The following is a 17921-nucleotide window of genomic DNA, read 5'->3' as shown; positions in this document are numbered from 1 at the left end:
TTGCTCTAGAAATTACTGTGGCATAGATTAATTGACTTTGTAAGCAAGTTAAAATAAGCTACATAAAGGCACAATTTACTGCGCAGGATAATAGCATCCATGCCAGGAGATACTGTGGAATAACAGTTGTGTTCCAAAGTAGCCCCCTAATCAACTCTGCAATATTTCCTACGTACATGGAAGCATCTTTGCATTCACTGCTGAAACGAGAAAATTGTCATGGTAATAACTACAGCATCAATGATGCCAACACCATCAGTGTATTTTATGTATGAATCAGGATACTATCATGTTAGGTATGACGGGGAGAGAGAGAGAATTAAAAACTGGTCCTTTCCCCAAAAAGCCAGCAGCCTATGTAAGGTGAAATAGAAGAAACAAAATCACCTTCTTCAGCTAACCATTTTGTATTGTGTTGCAGGGATACTCTGTGCTACCTTTGATAGATGTACGTAGGTCTAGGTTTACAGAGACAAATAACTTGCATTAGTCTTGTTTGTGTCATCCAAAAAATTTAAACACAAGCTTGTGTTCATCCTGTGTCTGTTTCTTAGCCTGGATAGCCATTGCTTCACTCTGCAGTAGAGGTGCGATGAAGGTCTGTGCGTGATCAGGGAGATTGGGCTTGGCAGCAGAAGTGTAGAAAGTGTAGACGTAATCTGAGATTCTGGTTCTACAAAATCTTTGGCATCTGCTCGACTGGTCATATTCAAGTCAGCTTGCTTTACAAATAAAATTAAAAAGCTTTCAAAAGTCTTTGCCCAGTTGAATTTAGGAATGGGACCATTAATTTATTTCAAATAATCTACCACAGAGATACCACAAAGAATGGTTTATCTTACAGTCATTATCCATCTCTCTGAATTAAACTAGAGCAAATGACATAGAGGACTAGACGAGAAAAATTTTCTTGTCTTTATACCAGGACAAGAAGTGTCTCACAATCCCCTGATCGTTTTTCAAAGGAATAAAAAAAACATATGTAAAGATTTTGGGGGGGCATTTGACATCTTTAGGATCACAAAGACTATTTCTGTGTGGCAGGACACATAACATAATTTTCTGCTATTATTTAACATAAATATATGAAAGATGTATTAAGCAAGAAGTCTTGCTGTTTTGGAAAAGTTTCCCAAAAAATTAAGCAAATTTCCATTTTGTACATTTAATATAATGGAAGAAGAATTTTCTTCTTGTTTATTTGCATCTTATTGCTGGAAATCACAGCTGTGATAGACATTATAGCATTGCATTTGCATAAATGTAAATAACAGTTATTTTGAATGGAACACAAGTTTTTAAAAATATCAATCCTTTCTACATTTTTGTTTTTAAAAATTAGTCTATTTAATTTCTAATACAAATCAGATAATCTTGTGAGCCTGCTAGTCCCTTCTTGAATACTTTTTTCAGTTTCCACGTATTTGAAGTAAATATGCACATTAGTAAAAGCAAACAAATTATTTTAAAAAATAATTAAATCTTATTGGTATGAATAAGCAAATGATATGTACACAGTGGAAGAGTTGTTCCTTTGTGAACAGTAGTTTCATTTTCAAAACTAATGTTAAAATTTTATCTTTCAACTTTAAATCTGACCTGCAAAGCTGAATTTCCTGCATATCCCATTACAGACAGTGGAACTCTTATCTTATATTGAGGAATCTATCTGCATGACAGGGTACAACTCTCATTTCTGCACAAATGAGAAAGATTTTGTCCATGCCGAGCTGCTCACAAAAATGGAGGCTGAGTTGAAAAGCCAACATGTAATGCTAAGAAATCTAATTGTATACTTTTTATGCAGATAACTCTATCTGCAATGCTAAGAGATTTATTCGCTTGCACCTAAAGTTTGCCAGTTCAGATGCATCTCTATCAGGTAAATAAAGTTTACAAAAAAAAAAAAAAAACTTTTAAAAGGTAATATTAATTAAAATATAATCAAAGGAGTGCAGGACTGATGTGTTTTTAGTCATTATTGTAGGCACTGTGTGGTCTTGAATAAACCACTTAAGATGATTCACTGTTCAATGATTATTGCATAACTTCTGAAAGGCATTTTTATCTTATGTTCATGACTGGTTTGCGTTCTTCAGCTGTATGTATTCCTCTTGCAGCTATCACTCAAAAGGAAGAACTCTTACAGGGTATTACAACAATAATAGAACAGAAATAGATAATTCAGAAAGCAAAATTAGAAATGAATATATAAATATGCAAAGATAACTTGGCTGTAGCCCAATAAAACCTATAAATTACTTTTTTTAAAAAAAAAAAAAAAAAAAAACAACAAAAAAAGGATGAATGTAAGAATAAGAAATAAGCATTCTTTTAATTTTAAAGCACAGGTATTAGCTGTTACATTTAAATACTATTTCTTTAAATCCTTTTATTTAACTGTGCTCTTAGAGCTCCCTGTGTAATTCAAAACACTGATTGAAAAAAAGAAGTACTTACTTGGTTTACATAGCGTCTTTTATCTAGGAGGACTGTAGAGCTCTTTGCATCTGTAGTAGTAGTAGTTAAAGGAATTTAAATAACTTACCTGAAAGAAAGTTGTACATTTGTTTTGTCCTAAAACATGCATCTATCCAACTTTTTTATTTTAATAGCTGTAGAAGTCTATATTTGCTGGTTCTGATTGGATCACATAGAAGCCTTGTATGTCTCAGACTTGTTCTATATTTATTCATTTATATCAATTTTGAGAGTGCTTTTGTCTGCTGTGAGTTATGCCATCTCTGGAAAGTTTGTTTTGTGTGGGTGTTTTGGTTTGCCTTTTGTTTTGTTTGTTTGTTTTAAATAATTCTGTTTTCTGGATTCCTACTCGTTGAATATGGGAGAAACCAGCAGAAAAATTGTTTGAAACTTCAGGAGTTATTTTTGAGATTCTCATCTTTCAAATTTAAATCATATCTCAAAAGTAATTTAGCCAGTTATGGATGTGAGTTTCTGTAGAAAGCAATGAGATGTTTGCAGTTAAATTTTTTCAGAGGCATTGAAGTTATTTATTTTTGATAGGCAAGTTCTTTTCAGTATGAATAAATGTTGTTCTTACATGCACAGACCTTAATGTGATGGTCAGGAGTTGGAGTATTGAATGTACTTCTAATCTTTTCTGTGTGCAGAGAAGTCTTTTCCTCTCTGCTTTCCTCTCTTACAAACTCCTTGGGCAGCGCAGCAGAGGAAATTATTCTTATTTCACGCTCTTTTCCTGCACAAAATAAATTTTCTGCTTTCATTTCCACTGCCTTAATTTTAGAGGGCATGCCTTCCTAATTTTTTCTTGACCAAAGGACAAAAAATAGGGAAAACCATTTAAAGAATGAAACAAATAGGAAAAGAAGGGACAGCATCTATCGTGTTTGAACAAGCACACTATAGGGATCAGTGTTGCCATTTTTCTGGCAAGCCTGTAAACAGCTCTATTTGTACGCTAGGCACTGAGAATCCACAGTTTCAGGCGAGCAGTAAGATGACTGCTGCTGGGAAGTACCTGTCAATGTATTTAATTTGTTTTAGAAACGTGGTATGGCAAAGTCAGAAGAGTGAAAAATTACATATTTGGTACCTTCTTGTAAGACAGGAAGTAGGAGATGGACGATCAGAATATAATTTTTAACTTCTATAGCTAGTAAATTGCTGGAAAAACTAAATATCATGAATAATAAGCAATGTGTTTTCACTAAAAAATCAAACTGTGCTAAAATAATTTAATCTCTTTCTTTGATAGGATAATAGTCCTTCTTGGTTGAAGAAAATATTGTGGACATGGTGAACTTGATTCTTAAGTTCTGCCTGAAAATTATGTGCATATATGAGTTGCAAGAGTAAATCAATCATTTCTTGCATACACATGAATCTTTTACATGTGTAAATGGTATTATATTACATGATGTTTTCACAGGAGTGATTTGGTTAGAAAAAATGGTTGCAGACTAGATTCACTAAGGAAACTATAGGGATCATGGACTCCTGTTTTAGTAAGTAAGTTGAGTCCCCTGACTTTATTTTTTTCACCTTCAGCATCATGGTTACATTTAGAACTGGAAAAGGATTTATTATGAAACTGCTTAAATACAACTTTATTTTTTTTTTTTAATTCATAAGGAATTTTATAGATGCTGATATTGTGGATTCATCTTATGTCAGAGTAACATTCTGTCACTTTGTCACTTTCTTAGTCGCCTATTTGTGCTTTAATTTGACATCCATCTATTTTCAATTTGGCATTTAAGTGACAATTAAATGTAGTTGCATATAGCGGTGGTGCTGATAGGGAGTGAGATCTGAAAAAATTCTTGCACACAAACAAATGCAGAAATAACTTTTTCCTGCTCAACTTGAGATAAAGTGTTGTGGTTCTGTATTTGCAGTATATTTGATGTCCAGTATGGCTTATTGCTTTTAATGAGTTAAAACAGGATCCTTCCCAACTGGGATGTTATGGTTGATACCCTTGCACTCTCTGCAGTGCCTTTGACTTGTGTCTACTAGCTTTCTTTCCTAACAAGTCCTGGGCATGGTGCGTGTGAGAATGAGGGCCAGGGACCATTCCTGAAAGCAGATTGAATGTGATCAGAGTATATAGCCCCCATATATGACTGAGAAGTTTTAGTAATGTGGACATAAATCATTCTGTTCTAGTGGTATTGTAACAAAGAATAGTCAAGGGCACATTGCATTAAAGGCTAGAAACTGTGCCAATATGTCTTTTTGAATAAGAGAAGTTTTGAAAGGATTGCAAGAAGTTTATATGATGTACTTAAATATATTATCTTGGCAAACTGGGAAGAACTCTCTGAAATCTGAGTGCTACTCATGAAAGACAGCGTAAAGTACTGTGCTTAGTTCAATGGGAAATAAAACGTTCACAAAAAGAGAGGGCATATACCTGCCAAATCCTAATACTACCAGGCAAGAGAGGTGGTAGAAAAAACATAATGACAAAGATAAATTAGATAGGAATACAGTGCATGGTGCTGATTTAATACTGTAATGCATGTTACCTAGTGTCAGAACAAGTAAACTTAATTATTTCAGGCACAATTCAATGTGATTAATCTAGGCACCTCTGAAGGCCACCAAATTGCAACTTATGTATGTATGCTTTTCACTTGAATCTATAGAGAACTTAGGTACTTAAGAACAATTTAGAAGGACTGTGTTATATCTCTCTTCTTCTTCCCAGTGCACTGAAAATTCTAAGTCTCGTTGTAGTCAACATTCAGTGTATTTTGCATTGCTTAACTCTCAAACTGACATGCTCATTTTCAGGCTTGTCAGCTTAAAGACATTTCAGTGTGGATTTCAGGAGAGTACAATAAAATGTTGAGTTCTGAAAAAAAATGGAGGAAGGAGAAAAGATTTGAGGAGAAGTGATAGTTGCATACAAATACATAAGCAAATCTTATTTTTTTTTTAAAAAAAAAGGAATCAAATACAGGTATTACTAAGGATAGTACCAAAATTATTAGGTTAAAGGGAATTGGGAAGAAAGTTAATTTGCTATGAGAACACATATGCAATTAGAATGAGTTGATGGAGAATCTTCATAGGGAATTTGTATGACATACATCATAAATAATTTAGGAGTTATTTAATCCATCCTAATACAACACATAATTATAAGAATTCTTAAAAATGAAATGTTCCAGGATTCTCTGACTGCAAGGTGATGTCATGTATCATCTTTAGTGTTTTCAGGTAGATAATTCAGTTGTAATAATGTAGAAAGATGGAGAGGCTTTCTTGTTCTTACTCTGTCTTGTGCAAAAACTGACTTTGTTGTCTCTATGGTACATTATAGAATATACCTTAGCACTTTCTATACTGCATTGTAGTAACTAAAAAGCATTGTTTTGGCAGTAAATAACGGGAACCAGAGATAAATCAAATCTGACGTGTACTATGTCACTGGGCTGTTCCTAGCAGTGAAAAAAATTTGTCAGCATTTAGCACAGAAAATAAAATAAAAATATCTTATTGCCACAGAACACTGATGACAAAAAACATTACTTGATTCAAAAGAAAATCCCTAATCACATACTTAAAGTAATATATATGTTGATTAAGGCCAGTGCTTAAACTTAAGCCTATTTCTGAGGATAGTGCTAAACATTCCTTTAAGTGAATTGGGACTTGAATACCAATTCTTTAGAACGGTAGTTCTTTTTTTTTTTTTTTTTTCCTTTTTATTTTCCAGAGACTCAGCTGAGTCCAGGTAGAATGTAAATCTCAGGGCACTCAATAGCACCAAAGAAACATTTCAATGACTGTCATGAAGTGTCAAAAATTGTATCAAGAAGCCTGTTTGTCATACCGAAATATTCACAAAGACATGTTCAAAGAACTCCTGGTGGTGTCAGCATACTTCCAGAAGTACGTGGGCACCAAAGATCAGAAACATCTTAAGAATAGGGAAATAATTTTACTAAGCATGTATTTTCAGATCTTGAAATGAAGCTAATGGAAGTGGCAAGGTTCATCAGTCAGAAATTTGGGCAATAAACTTTTTCCAAAAAAAAAAAAAAAAAGGAATGGTAATTTGTTTAAGTTGTTGATAGAGAATTCAAAACTATGTTCAAGTTTGAAAAGTAACACTTGTATTTAAGTGCAAAGGACAAGACCCTTTCCCCCTTTTCATTGAAAAGATAATATTATTTGTCATATTCACTAGATTATGTCAATGCAGTATCCACCATTGTCAAATTTGACTTGGCTGGGAATCAGCATCTGTTGAATTGATGTAAATGAATATGGGCAGGGAAATGTATAATGCATTTAATGCAAGACAAAAGGAAGGACAATGTGTGTGGTCACATTCCTTACTAAATGTGAAAGATAGCTCTTTGGCATAATCATCTTTGTTCCAGAAGTAAAGACAAATTCTCGAAGGATAGATTCCAAGGGGCTGTGGAGTGTGCTTACTTAAATAAAGGCAAGTACCTTTCCAGCAAAGATTCACTGCAAGAATTGCTAAACTCTTGCATTTTGGCCTACTTCATTTATTCACAGCCTGAAGACCTAATACTCACAATTTATTTTGATTTGAGGTGAAATCTGGGTAATTGTGCATGTCAGTCCAAATGGTGCTAGTTTATTTTAGAAACTATTTATATTTTGTGTTTTGCATATCCCATAAAGAGTATTTCAGTCATGAGTCTTTATTAGAGACAAATTCTGTTTATATGTTTGCAATCTGAGAGCTTCTTCTTGCCTCGCTTATCTATCAGCTGTCAGTAATGGCCAGACAGAGAGTGGCCTCATTCTTGGCTAACTCCCTTGTAGGTCTTTAAGAGTCTTCAAACTTATCACGTATTTTACATATGCATGTATACATAAGCACATAAACAATGGCCACTAGAACCAACTGACTCACTGACATTAGGGCAGAGTTGGCCTTTTTTTCTTTTAAGGTACAAAAGTAAGTATGTTCCATTTTCCATTTTTTTTCAACTATTTGATAAAATGCAGAGTTAATAAAAACACTTAAAATGGGTAAAATGTAACATGGGCATCTAGAACACCAGTTACTTTGTGCAAGTGTGCTCTACAGAGTGCATAGGTATGAAGCACATAATCTCTTAACTAAGGATTTGATAGAGAAAAAAAAAGACTAATTCATGAGGAAAATATATCTGATAAAATTATTATTTTCATATTTGTGTACCAAAGTACAATCGGACTGGTTAAGTCAATCTCTTATAATGCCATTAATTGAGTTTTCATAAATTTTATTAGCAATGCTTAAAAATACTACTTTGAATAATAGTTGATTTAAAAAAAAAAAAAAAAGACTTCATGGATTGCAAAAGATACTTAATTGAGACCTGCAATGACTGGAATACTTTTTTATCCACAGAACATGGGTCGCAGCAGAGTAATCTTCCCCATCCTACATCCCCCAGCCCCAGCCGTGTGTCTCACCCTTTACCTGGATACACCACTACAAAGGGTGAGGGAGCTATAGTAGTTACTCTGCATTCCCGTTCACTTGTTGACTTCTTTCCAAAAATGTGGTTGCTGATTAGAGCAACCAGTGGAGCTAAATTAGAGCTCCACTGAAACAGCCAGGTTGTTTTGTATAGGATACCTTCTACCACTACCTAAATTGTGTTTTCTATTCAGTTGGGCTGAGTCAGAACAGGAATGTTGAATTTGCAGCCTGTTGCTTGTCACTAGTATTTGCCACTCCTGGCTCTGTCAGTGCCAGTGGGACTTAGTGAAGGGCAATATTTCATCCAGTATAATTAGCATATAGACAGTAAAGCAAACCATAAAAATATGAAGAAAGTTAAAGTTAATGCAAATTTAAAACTGACATTGCCATAATGTATCTGAGGTAATTAATTGCTTTAAAAATTATTCTTCAAGCACAAGGTACTCACTGTACAGCCTGAGTAGCTGGGCTATTTCTTAGTGGTATACAAGGAGATTACAGCCTTCTGTAATCTGTATCAGTTGCATGGGGGCCCCCTGATCTGCATAAACATGACATTGTGAGGCACACATCTTATGCAGAGGACCCAAAAGAGAAAAAATGCATTGAGCGCTTGCATAGAAGCCTATCAGAACGCCCACGGGAAGTTAAATAGCACTTGGTTATTGTGCTAGCTTAGATAATTTGGATCTGCAATAGCAAGATGACAGTTTACATACTGTTTTTTCCCCCTACTCTCCAGTTACATAGCTTTATTTGTTTTAAAGAGGACTCTTCTAGGTTGAAGTGTCTTCTTCCTCCTGTGTGGAGGGGGATCAGTGATGTTTCCATAACAGCAGCAGCATATATGGCATTCCATACCCTTTGGAGATTTTATTAGCTAGGGATTCATTGGGATCTTTAGACTGTTGGCACTTGGGGGAACACTGCAGTCGTTCTGTTACTGCAGATATAATACTGTGGGACATTATGGAGCTTCTAAATATAGTACAGAGAAAGTGACAATAGTTATAAAAGGTACAGCATGTGTCTTCTTTTGCTGCTTCGGTTGCCAGCAGTGGAGGGAAGCAGTGGGCCCTTTCTCTGTCCTAGTTAGATTAGCTAGCAACGCTAAGCAGGAAAACTCTTTTAATCAGAGAGTTTGAAGGTCTTCCAAGTACAAACAATCCCTTCTAGGGATTGCCAGAAGAGGAAATGTATATAACTGTATTCATGGCTGTAAGTAGTCTGACATCAAGTTTGGATGCAATAGGATGATTCACAACAGAGTGAAAGGAAGATATATTTATAAGGGCTTTACAGTATTTTCTGTTTGTTTCTGATCCATAAGCTAGGAATAATCATTGCATATTTTATTTTCTATTTTCTGTTTCTTACGTTAGTGTTTTTCGTTTCTTTTTCTGTTCATCTACCACTGATCTCTTTACATGTCTTCTCTCATCAGCCTGCACAGAACTAGCTCACCGCTGAGACTTACTAATGCGTATGGAGGGACAATTGAATCTTAATGTATTTTTGCTGTGTTCTATTTCCTGTTTTTATTGAAATTCCATACAAATTTTATGCATTAAGCATTCTTACTGTAACTCTCAAAACCTTTGTTAAGGTCTTTGGAGAAGAATCAATAGTCAGTACAGCATAAATCGCGTACCCTAAGAATTTTAATTGGAATGCTTGTGGTTATTTAATCATCTTGTTCGTCTCAAACACTGTTAGAATATATTAAAAAAAAAAAAAAAGTATAATTACATTAACGGAATTAGGAAACAGCTCATCATTAAAACCCTTTTTCTAACATCCATAGTCATACAGACTTGAAACTTCCCTATGCACTTGGTTTGAGAGTTTGCAACAAGAAAGAAAACAGGGATGAAAGAGAGAGCTGGGATCTCAGAGGAGAATTAGGCACCAGAAATTATGGTGTTCTTGTTCCAGCTCTTACACTGACTCTGATACTTCCATTTCTATAGCGTTTGCCATCTCTGGATCTCAAAGTGGATTATAAAGAATAGTGATTTAAACCTTCCTGCACCTCTAGGAGATAGGTAAGCAATATTATTCCCATTTTACAGATGGAGAAATTGTGATGCAGAGAGGCTTAGCGTTTCTTCTTCAAGTTTACTTATGAGCACACATGCATGCACACACAGAGAACCAGAAATAGACCAGAACTTTTATTGCCCTTTGTTTTAAGTGAAGTCCATCCTCCTTTCCGTTTAACCTCTCTGACTTATATTCCCCATCTGTAAAAGGACGGAAACTGGTATAGGCATGGAGATATTTTCTTGCACATAAATTTCTGAGCAAAAACAGGAAAAAAAAAAACAAAACACAGAGGACAAAATTCACTCTCGAAATCCAATGCATTTTGTTTATTGGCAAATATGTTAGGTTTTGGGTCAAGTGTTTTTGTAGGTGGGGAGAGCAGTGTGTTCTGCACCCTGACGAGTAAAATTTAGTTATTTTTATAAAATGGCTTGATTATTTTGTAATATAAGAACATTAATAAAAAAAATAAAGTATTAAAAAAGTACTGATTTACATGGCAAAATATTAAACCCATCAAGTAGTTCACTCTCTGTGTTATGCAAAAGAGAGTCCTAGACAAACAGATTTTGCTGTGTACCTCAGGTGCTAGGTCAGTAACCCCAATGCGCTGTGGCAGGCAGGAGGAGGAGAGCAGTGCCGCATGTCCGTGTACATAGATCCCGTGAGAGTGCTACTGTGCCTGTACTGCAGTATGAGGTCCTCAATGGCAGACAGCAATCTAGATACTCTGCTTACCTATTTACAAAAGAAGTGACATTACTAATGAGATTTTGGAGAAGGTGTTGAAGATCAAACATAGATCTTGTTACTGCTATTACTATTACTGGAATTATTGTTTCTTGTTATATTTTAAAAAGATACTTATAAAATTGTCTATAAACTCGATTGGTCTGATCATATACAGCAGCAAAAGGTCATGAAGGTTCTGTCTCATTAATCTTAACCAGTGTTAAAATCTTGCAGGAGCTTTTAAAAATCCTTTCACATTCATCTACTAATTTGCTACAGAATTGAAACATCGAGACCAGAATATATTAGATGTTTTAATTTTACTGTTAATAACACATCTGGCAGGTGTCTCTGTATTGAACAAATAGCTTACAAATAAATGTTTGTCACATTTTTCTGCATGCATCCTATGGGATAGGCAGGCTAGATCAAAAAAACACATAACACCCATGTTAACATTTTCCTGTAAGTAATCCAACTTCATTGTGATACAGTAGATAAATTGCATATATTTACCGGTGAATGTATGTATATAGTGAATAATATGGCTAATGTATATTTTCGTTAAATGGAATGGAGACTGGATGTATTTGTGTAGTTCGCATGCAACATGCATATATGGATAACTTAATTCAAGGATTCATTATGAAGTTAAGATTCCTATTATTTTAGTTGTAACACTTCATGGCCAGAAATATACTGAATTTTGGGTAGAAAATTTGGTTGATTTGGAGCTAAGGTAAAAGCTGATTTTATTATTGCAGCTTTCCTAAACAGTAATAATGATGATGCAGATGATGGTGATAGCAGTAATAACAATACTTCAGCAAGTGAGCCAGTTCCTCGTCTTGACTTCATGTGTAACTGAGATCAGAATTTAACCCAGGGTCTTTCTGAATGCTAGTACAAATCATTTGTTACCTTTGCTCCCAATTACAGTTAAAATAGCCAATGTCTTGAGGTAATATAGCTAGCACAGCTGGTGGATTAGCTGGTGGGTTTGCTAATGCATTGACCTTCTTCATCTGTGTAACATGAGTTAATTTACAGGCTGACAGTAAATGCTGAAATTTGAATTGTAGCACTAATGCACCATTTTTTCATCTCTCTGTCAAACCAGACTAAAGGGTCATTTGGTGATGAGGATAATGGTTCACTTTGAAAGGGAATGAAAACCGGCTTCTGAATCTGGGGGATTCTAGATCTTGCTGCAAATAACAAGATGAACTAGGAAAAAATAGGCTTGGAAATTCCAGTAGTAATGAACCTGCAAGTCTGACTATTTGCCATGTTCTGGTACTGGTGCTGCATAGGCACACTGGAATGCTTGCCCTGACATGTTAGACAGAATAATAAAACAGCATGTGAAGTTTGGTTTTCAGACTATCAAGCCTCAAAAAGACTTTTCTCTGAAAAGTGAATCAACGTTAAACTGTTTGCTACAATGGGAACATTAAGCGGCAGTTTGTGACAAGTTTTGATTGTTTCTCTACACCCTAAGAAATACTAAACCTAAGAACTGTTGGAGACTGATTTTTTTCCTTTTTCTCTCAGAAGTGTCTTTCTTTCTTTTCTGCAGCACGGAAAAGGATATGCTAGTCACTTCTACAGGACTTACCTGAAGCAGCATGATTTGCACAAAAGTCGACCAACAAAAAGCATCAACTTTCAACTTCATTATCTTGGCCATCCAGTTCTGTCTAACTGAAGGATTTGTGTGCTGTTGGAGACATCATGGCCAACAATAGGACCTAATTGCTCTCAGCAGGCCTGAGAAATGAGTTGAAATGTGTAGAACTGTAGAAACTTCAGAGGCAACTGATCTTGCCTCTCTGATCAGTGTGTGCCTGTTTACAGCACTATATATCTTTCTCTCTCCAAAATGTCACTGAGCCCTTTAGATGTTTATATTCACCACAAGAAGCCAATCGTACAGATAAAAGAAATGTGCATTATAAATGCAATATCACTGTTTTAAACTTGACTGTTTTATATTATTTTTGTGTGATCAAGTGTTCCCCAAACTATTCCAACTTTACAAGAGAGATTGTGATCATGTTCTTTTCACCCGTGGGTCTCAAAAATGTTGTTAATCTGAGGACCCACAAAATTATCAAAGACATTCTGTAGTTTATACACCGTGTTGCAAAGTGTTTACTGTACTATTTCAAAGCTTCTAAATAAATATAAAATATATATATATTATATTATATATAATTTTCCGAAAAATGTGGTACAACTTAGTTGATTTTTAAATGGATTCATACAGTCTACACCATACACTAAAGTGAGAAGGTAATTCAGGGTTCCTAAGCTATCCTTGCTGAAAACAAAAATAAAATAAACCTTTAGTAGTACTTCCCCAATATTCGTATTTTGGTCAATCCTGTTTTTCTTGTTTAAAAAAAAAAAAAAAAGCTGTAAGCAACAACATTTTGTCTAAAAGTTGTAATGATTTTTCAATGCCAAAGATGCAGCTGTCAATATTACCAGAATGAGCGCTATGTACTATCAGAGGTATAAATCACTCTCCATTATTTTGATTATATTTCTATGGTTTTTAATTTGGAATCACAAAATCTTTTATAAGGCTCTATAAACTCACCTGTATATGTTGTTAAAAAGAACACTGGGTGTCTGTACATTTTGCAGTGTAAAATATAATGTAAGTGAAGTTAAGTATTTTAAGAAAATCATCCCAAACTCATAAATATGCATACATACATACACACACACAAATGCGCACATCTCTCTGACATAGTTTTGTGAAACTATACAAATATATTGCATAAAATATTTCTCTTGTGGCTAGGAATAGTTATTGATAGAATTCAAATTACAAAGGCAAAGTACATGCCAAACTATTGACTCTTTTATCACAAGGGAGGTTTGAAATTAGGAACATGGCACATTCTCAGCTGACCCTTCTCCCAAAAAGGGGGGTTGGCTACCATCTCTGTTGGGAAAAGGATTAAGCCCTTGCATATACTCTTTATGTTCTGTAACAATTATATGGTTTGAAATGGTATCTTAGAGCATTTCTTTTCTATGAAAGATTGAAAATGGTAAACTTTCAAAGGTAAAGTTACAAGTTATGTTCATGTCCATGGAGCTTAAGTACCATTTACTAAATGTAAAAATCTAGTAAAATGTTTTTTCTTTTTTTTTCCTTTTTTTGTATTTTTTTTTCCTGGCTGTATCTTAGTATCTGTCAAATATTGAAAACAAATGATAGAACACTGTATTGTCAAACAATGTCTAGCCAAATTTGAACAAATGCCTAGGGACAATCCAGTATTAAGACAACAAAAAAAGCTTTCATTGATTGCAGTTGAATTTGGATCATGCTGTTATGTATGAATTCTGATATCCCCACCAGTGCTACCACAGGATAAATATGCGAGAAGCAGATTTTAGCCACTACTATGTGGTTATTGAGTCTGGTTTTCTTCCTTTTGTCATTATTTTTGTTTGTTTGTTTATAATGCCAGTTTCTAGAAGCTAGATAAATCATTCGTATGGAAACCATCCAGCTAAGGAGCCAAACAAGACTCCTGACCAGTTTGTGGGAGCTCTCTGTTCAAACAGCTGGACTGAGCTCTGGAGTTAATTTCACTACTCTTAGCAAAATATCATTCTTAAACACTTCTAATGCATATTTCTAGCACATTTGTGTAACTATAAACTATTTGGGGGATCCTTTTAAAAATGTATATGCCATAGAAAACACACAAACTAGTGCCAAGAATGGCTATTGATTTGAGCAAACAATAATAGTGGAATGTTTCTCTAGCTGTAGGTAGTGGGGCTTTTAGTCACCTACATGCCTTGTTAGTTTTATGAAGAACAGCAATGAATTTTTTGACATATTCTTCACGTAAAGCCTGTTAAATTGTTGTTTCTGCTTTAAAAGCAAGTCTTTGTCCTCCATGGAACTGTTTTTTCCTTATTTCCAAGTATCTCTTCAGTTGTAGACGCATACTGTAGTGTTTATTTTCAGTCTTTGGGAAGGAAAAAAATATTTGTTTTCTTTTTTCATAATCAGTGAAGTATTTTTGTTTGATAAAACTGCCTTCACATTTGCATAGATTTTTTTTTTCTGAAAGACTTAACCATATCAAACCATGTCATTCATTTCCATAACTGAACTCCTTCAGTGAACTACGTATGTAATATACACATCTTCATATGTCCTTTCCTTTCGATAATAGAGACTTTGGTCTATGTATACATGAACATCCTTCTGAGTTCATTGGGAGAGTCTCAGAGGGAATAATGATAGGATACAGAACTGCAGAGGAACAGAAAGTTTTTAAGTACTACATCCTGGGCTCCCAAAATATTTAGACTTTTGCTGATTTCCCTAGATCACTGTGAATTTCAGTATGGTAACATTTGATGACGTGAGGTTTAGGCCACATTAGAAAATGGTACTTAGCTGTCATGTCCCAAGAGAAGTTCTGAAAAGTGTGTATGTCAGGAAAGGTTCAATCTCTTCCCTAATTATATGTGTTAGTGGGAAAGATACCTGATGCATCTAGCCACTTCCCACTGAAACTGAATTGTTCAGCATCTCCATGTATTTCATCTGTCATGCTACTAGGTGCCTGTCTGCAATGATAGGTATGTAAATGCCTTTAAACATTAGCCTTTTGTATTTGCCTCTTCCTTGAAGCATATGTGATACAAATGTCTAAGGATTCTGATTCCCATATCGGACAAAAAGCAAACTGAACTTGGGGGAAAATATTTAGATTGAATATTACAGAGGAATCTATATCCATAAGCTGAAATAGGGAAGGTTCTGAAACCACCTTCATTAAAGGATTTCATGAATATTTCAAAAAATACCTGTCAGGGATGATGTAAGTGTACTTAAACTTGCCTCAAAGAAAAGGCATGAACTAGCTTCTCAGTCCTGTCATTCCATAATTTTCCTAGTAGGGCATATTGAGCTTCGGAGGATGTTATCTGTACACAGCTGTAGGAATAAGGACATTCTATCCTTCAATTAGGTATCAGAAGCAATATTTAATGTTTAAATTTGCATAAAATTTATGAACGTAATAGAACAAGCTGTGTGAAGAACTTCCTGTGTTGTAAATTAAAGTTTCAGCACAGGACAGTGTTTTATAAAGGAAAACAAAATGAAATCAGATACGTTTTGTTTTGTTTTGTTTTGTATTCCTGATTTAGATATGTAGCAATGGATACCTAAGCAGCTTGCCTGTTCAATTTCTTCCAAACCAGTGTTTAGTTTCTTCCAGACTGATTATTCCAAAACTGAGAAATACTAAAATATTTCACTTTTTGAAATAAAATTTGGGGTATTTAGTGTAGGTTTTTACTAAGCTGCCTACTAAGAGAAAAATAAAAATAAGTATTTCCAATAATATATTCTCAGCTTATTTGAACAAGGTGTAGTGATTTTTCAACAGTATTGTTGCAAAACTAAGTGGAATGACAGTGCACAGATATATATAATTTGTAAAAATTATGCTTCCTGCATTATAGTCACTATATATGTGTGTGTTGGGGGGGTATGTGTGTGTGTATATAATGATAGTTCAAAATCTGGTAAATTGCCACTGGATTTTTTTCTTACAGGAGTACACTCTTATCAGTAAAAGCAAAGAGAAGGGTAGAAACACATTTATGATATTAGAAAATTAGACTTGTCCCTTAGTGTAGAATGGAGTTTTGTATTTGGTATTTGAATTCAGCCCCTTCTTCATACATTACACCCACAATCAATTCAGCATTTGATTTTAAAAATTTTACCTGCTCATAGTAGACTTTTTTTTTTTCTTTTTCTTTTTTTTCTTTAAAGTACTATCATTCCTCAGGGTAAAAGGTGGATAAATAGATAGTCTTCCTAGGCTGATAAATTGTCATTGCAATTTTGCAAGGCTGTTAAATATTTATATGTCTTGTATGGAGAAAGCTGATCATATCCTGCCATTGTTCCTTGTTCAAGTCTTGAGTTCTATGGCATTGGGACTTTTTGATTAAAATCTATACAAAGGCGTAGGGGCCAAAATGAGCATCTTTGATATGCATTTAGTCATAGCACTTTGATTGCAAAGCATTAGCATCAGATCTCTACGAAGAACAGGAAGTTGTTCGTTCTATTTGAAATAAAGTAAAAGGCAGCCAGTAAGACTTTATTATTATGTTATGCTATGGGAAATTCTGAAACAATTAAGTCCATTGCACTGATCCCTACAATCAGAGCTCAAATTTGTCTTAAAGAACTCCTTCACTTTTTTTGTCTCTAATCTGCTAATCTGTCTTGATATGAAATGGATACATATATACAAACAAATACACACATCCATTAAAATTCATTGCTGAGCATCTGTGTTTTTGTAGATATCCTCATATGTAAGAAATGAGCAAGAACTAACTTGGACAGCTTTCTTGAATTGAAATTGTTTTTGAAGTTGAATTTGTTAATAAAGTTCATGATATTGTATGTTGGCTGAGACATCAGGAAAAATGAAATCTATGTGGGTGTAGTTCTCCAGAAGGCAAATGCTTCATTTAGGAAGCATCCTGTCAAAAATGTGTAAATGTGAGTGCTGGAAATCTTGCTGAGTCAAGATGAAACATACTGTGCTAAAACTTTCTTGTTCTCTGTGTCAGCACTGATTAAAATGTCCTCTGGATGTTAACCACTGTAGTCATTCTGAAGACACCAAAAATGGCAAACAGGGTTCAAATGATGTTTACCAATCATACTGAAGAGAGACAAAGACAAAAAGGTGAATATGTATTAGAATATTTATTTATATTTTATATTATGTTATACAGTAGGGAAAATTCAGTTAAGCCAAGCAATTAATGAAACAGTATGCTTCCAAATATGTGCATTTCAAAGATTAAAGTTCGCCTCATGATTAGCTTAAAAGCATATTTTGGATAACTCATCTTTGAGTTGCACTAAGAGCGAGGAGTAATGTATTGTATAACAATGCCTTATGAGAACATGATAAAGTGAATGTAACCATAACAACCTTAAGTTTTAGAAGTCTTGGATTCAAACATTCAGGTTGCAAAACTGCACTGTATTTTATATGCATCAGAGCCTAATTCCATTAAAGGCAATGGTCCAAGCCGCAGTGATTTGAAGGAGAGCAAAAGGAAGTTCTCATTTCTTTCTTTATGCACATGCATTTTTAAGCAAGAACAGCTTGCA

The 17921-nt window shown here is 34.5% G+C and overlaps 1 protein-coding gene across 9 annotated transcripts in view; it reads left to right on the top strand.

Moving 5' to 3' along the window:
- PCDH10 (protocadherin 10) overlaps window positions 1–17210 on the top strand; it is a 35956-nt gene extending 18746 nt beyond the window's left edge. For 2 of the 9 annotated variants that reach the window (XM_027456761.3, XM_038178446.2), the window contains exons 5-7: window positions 7868–7960; window positions 9916–9990; window positions 12303–17210. In XM_027456761.3, the coding sequence (XP_027312562.2) occupies window positions 7868–7960; window positions 9916–9950 (128 nt within the window). In that variant the 3' untranslated portion in view covers window positions 9951–9990; window positions 12303–17210. Of the gene's footprint in view, window positions 1–7867; window positions 7961–9915; window positions 9991–11843; window positions 12275–12302 lie in introns of those variants that run through there. The other 7 variants (XM_038178453.2, XM_038178451.2, XM_038178447.2 and 4 more) reach the window with 6 other exon arrangements.
- The last annotated feature ends 711 nt before the right edge of the window (window positions 17211–17921 follow it).

Source organism: Anas platyrhynchos, chromosome 4 (assembly GCF_047663525.1).
Source record: "Anas platyrhynchos isolate ZD024472 breed Pekin duck chromosome 4, IASCAAS_PekinDuck_T2T, whole genome shotgun sequence".
Lineage (NCBI taxonomy): Eukaryota > Metazoa > Chordata > Aves > Anseriformes > Anatidae > Anas > Anas platyrhynchos.
Note: the sequence above shows the minus strand (reverse complement) of the source record. Positions and strands in the feature narration are given on the sequence as shown.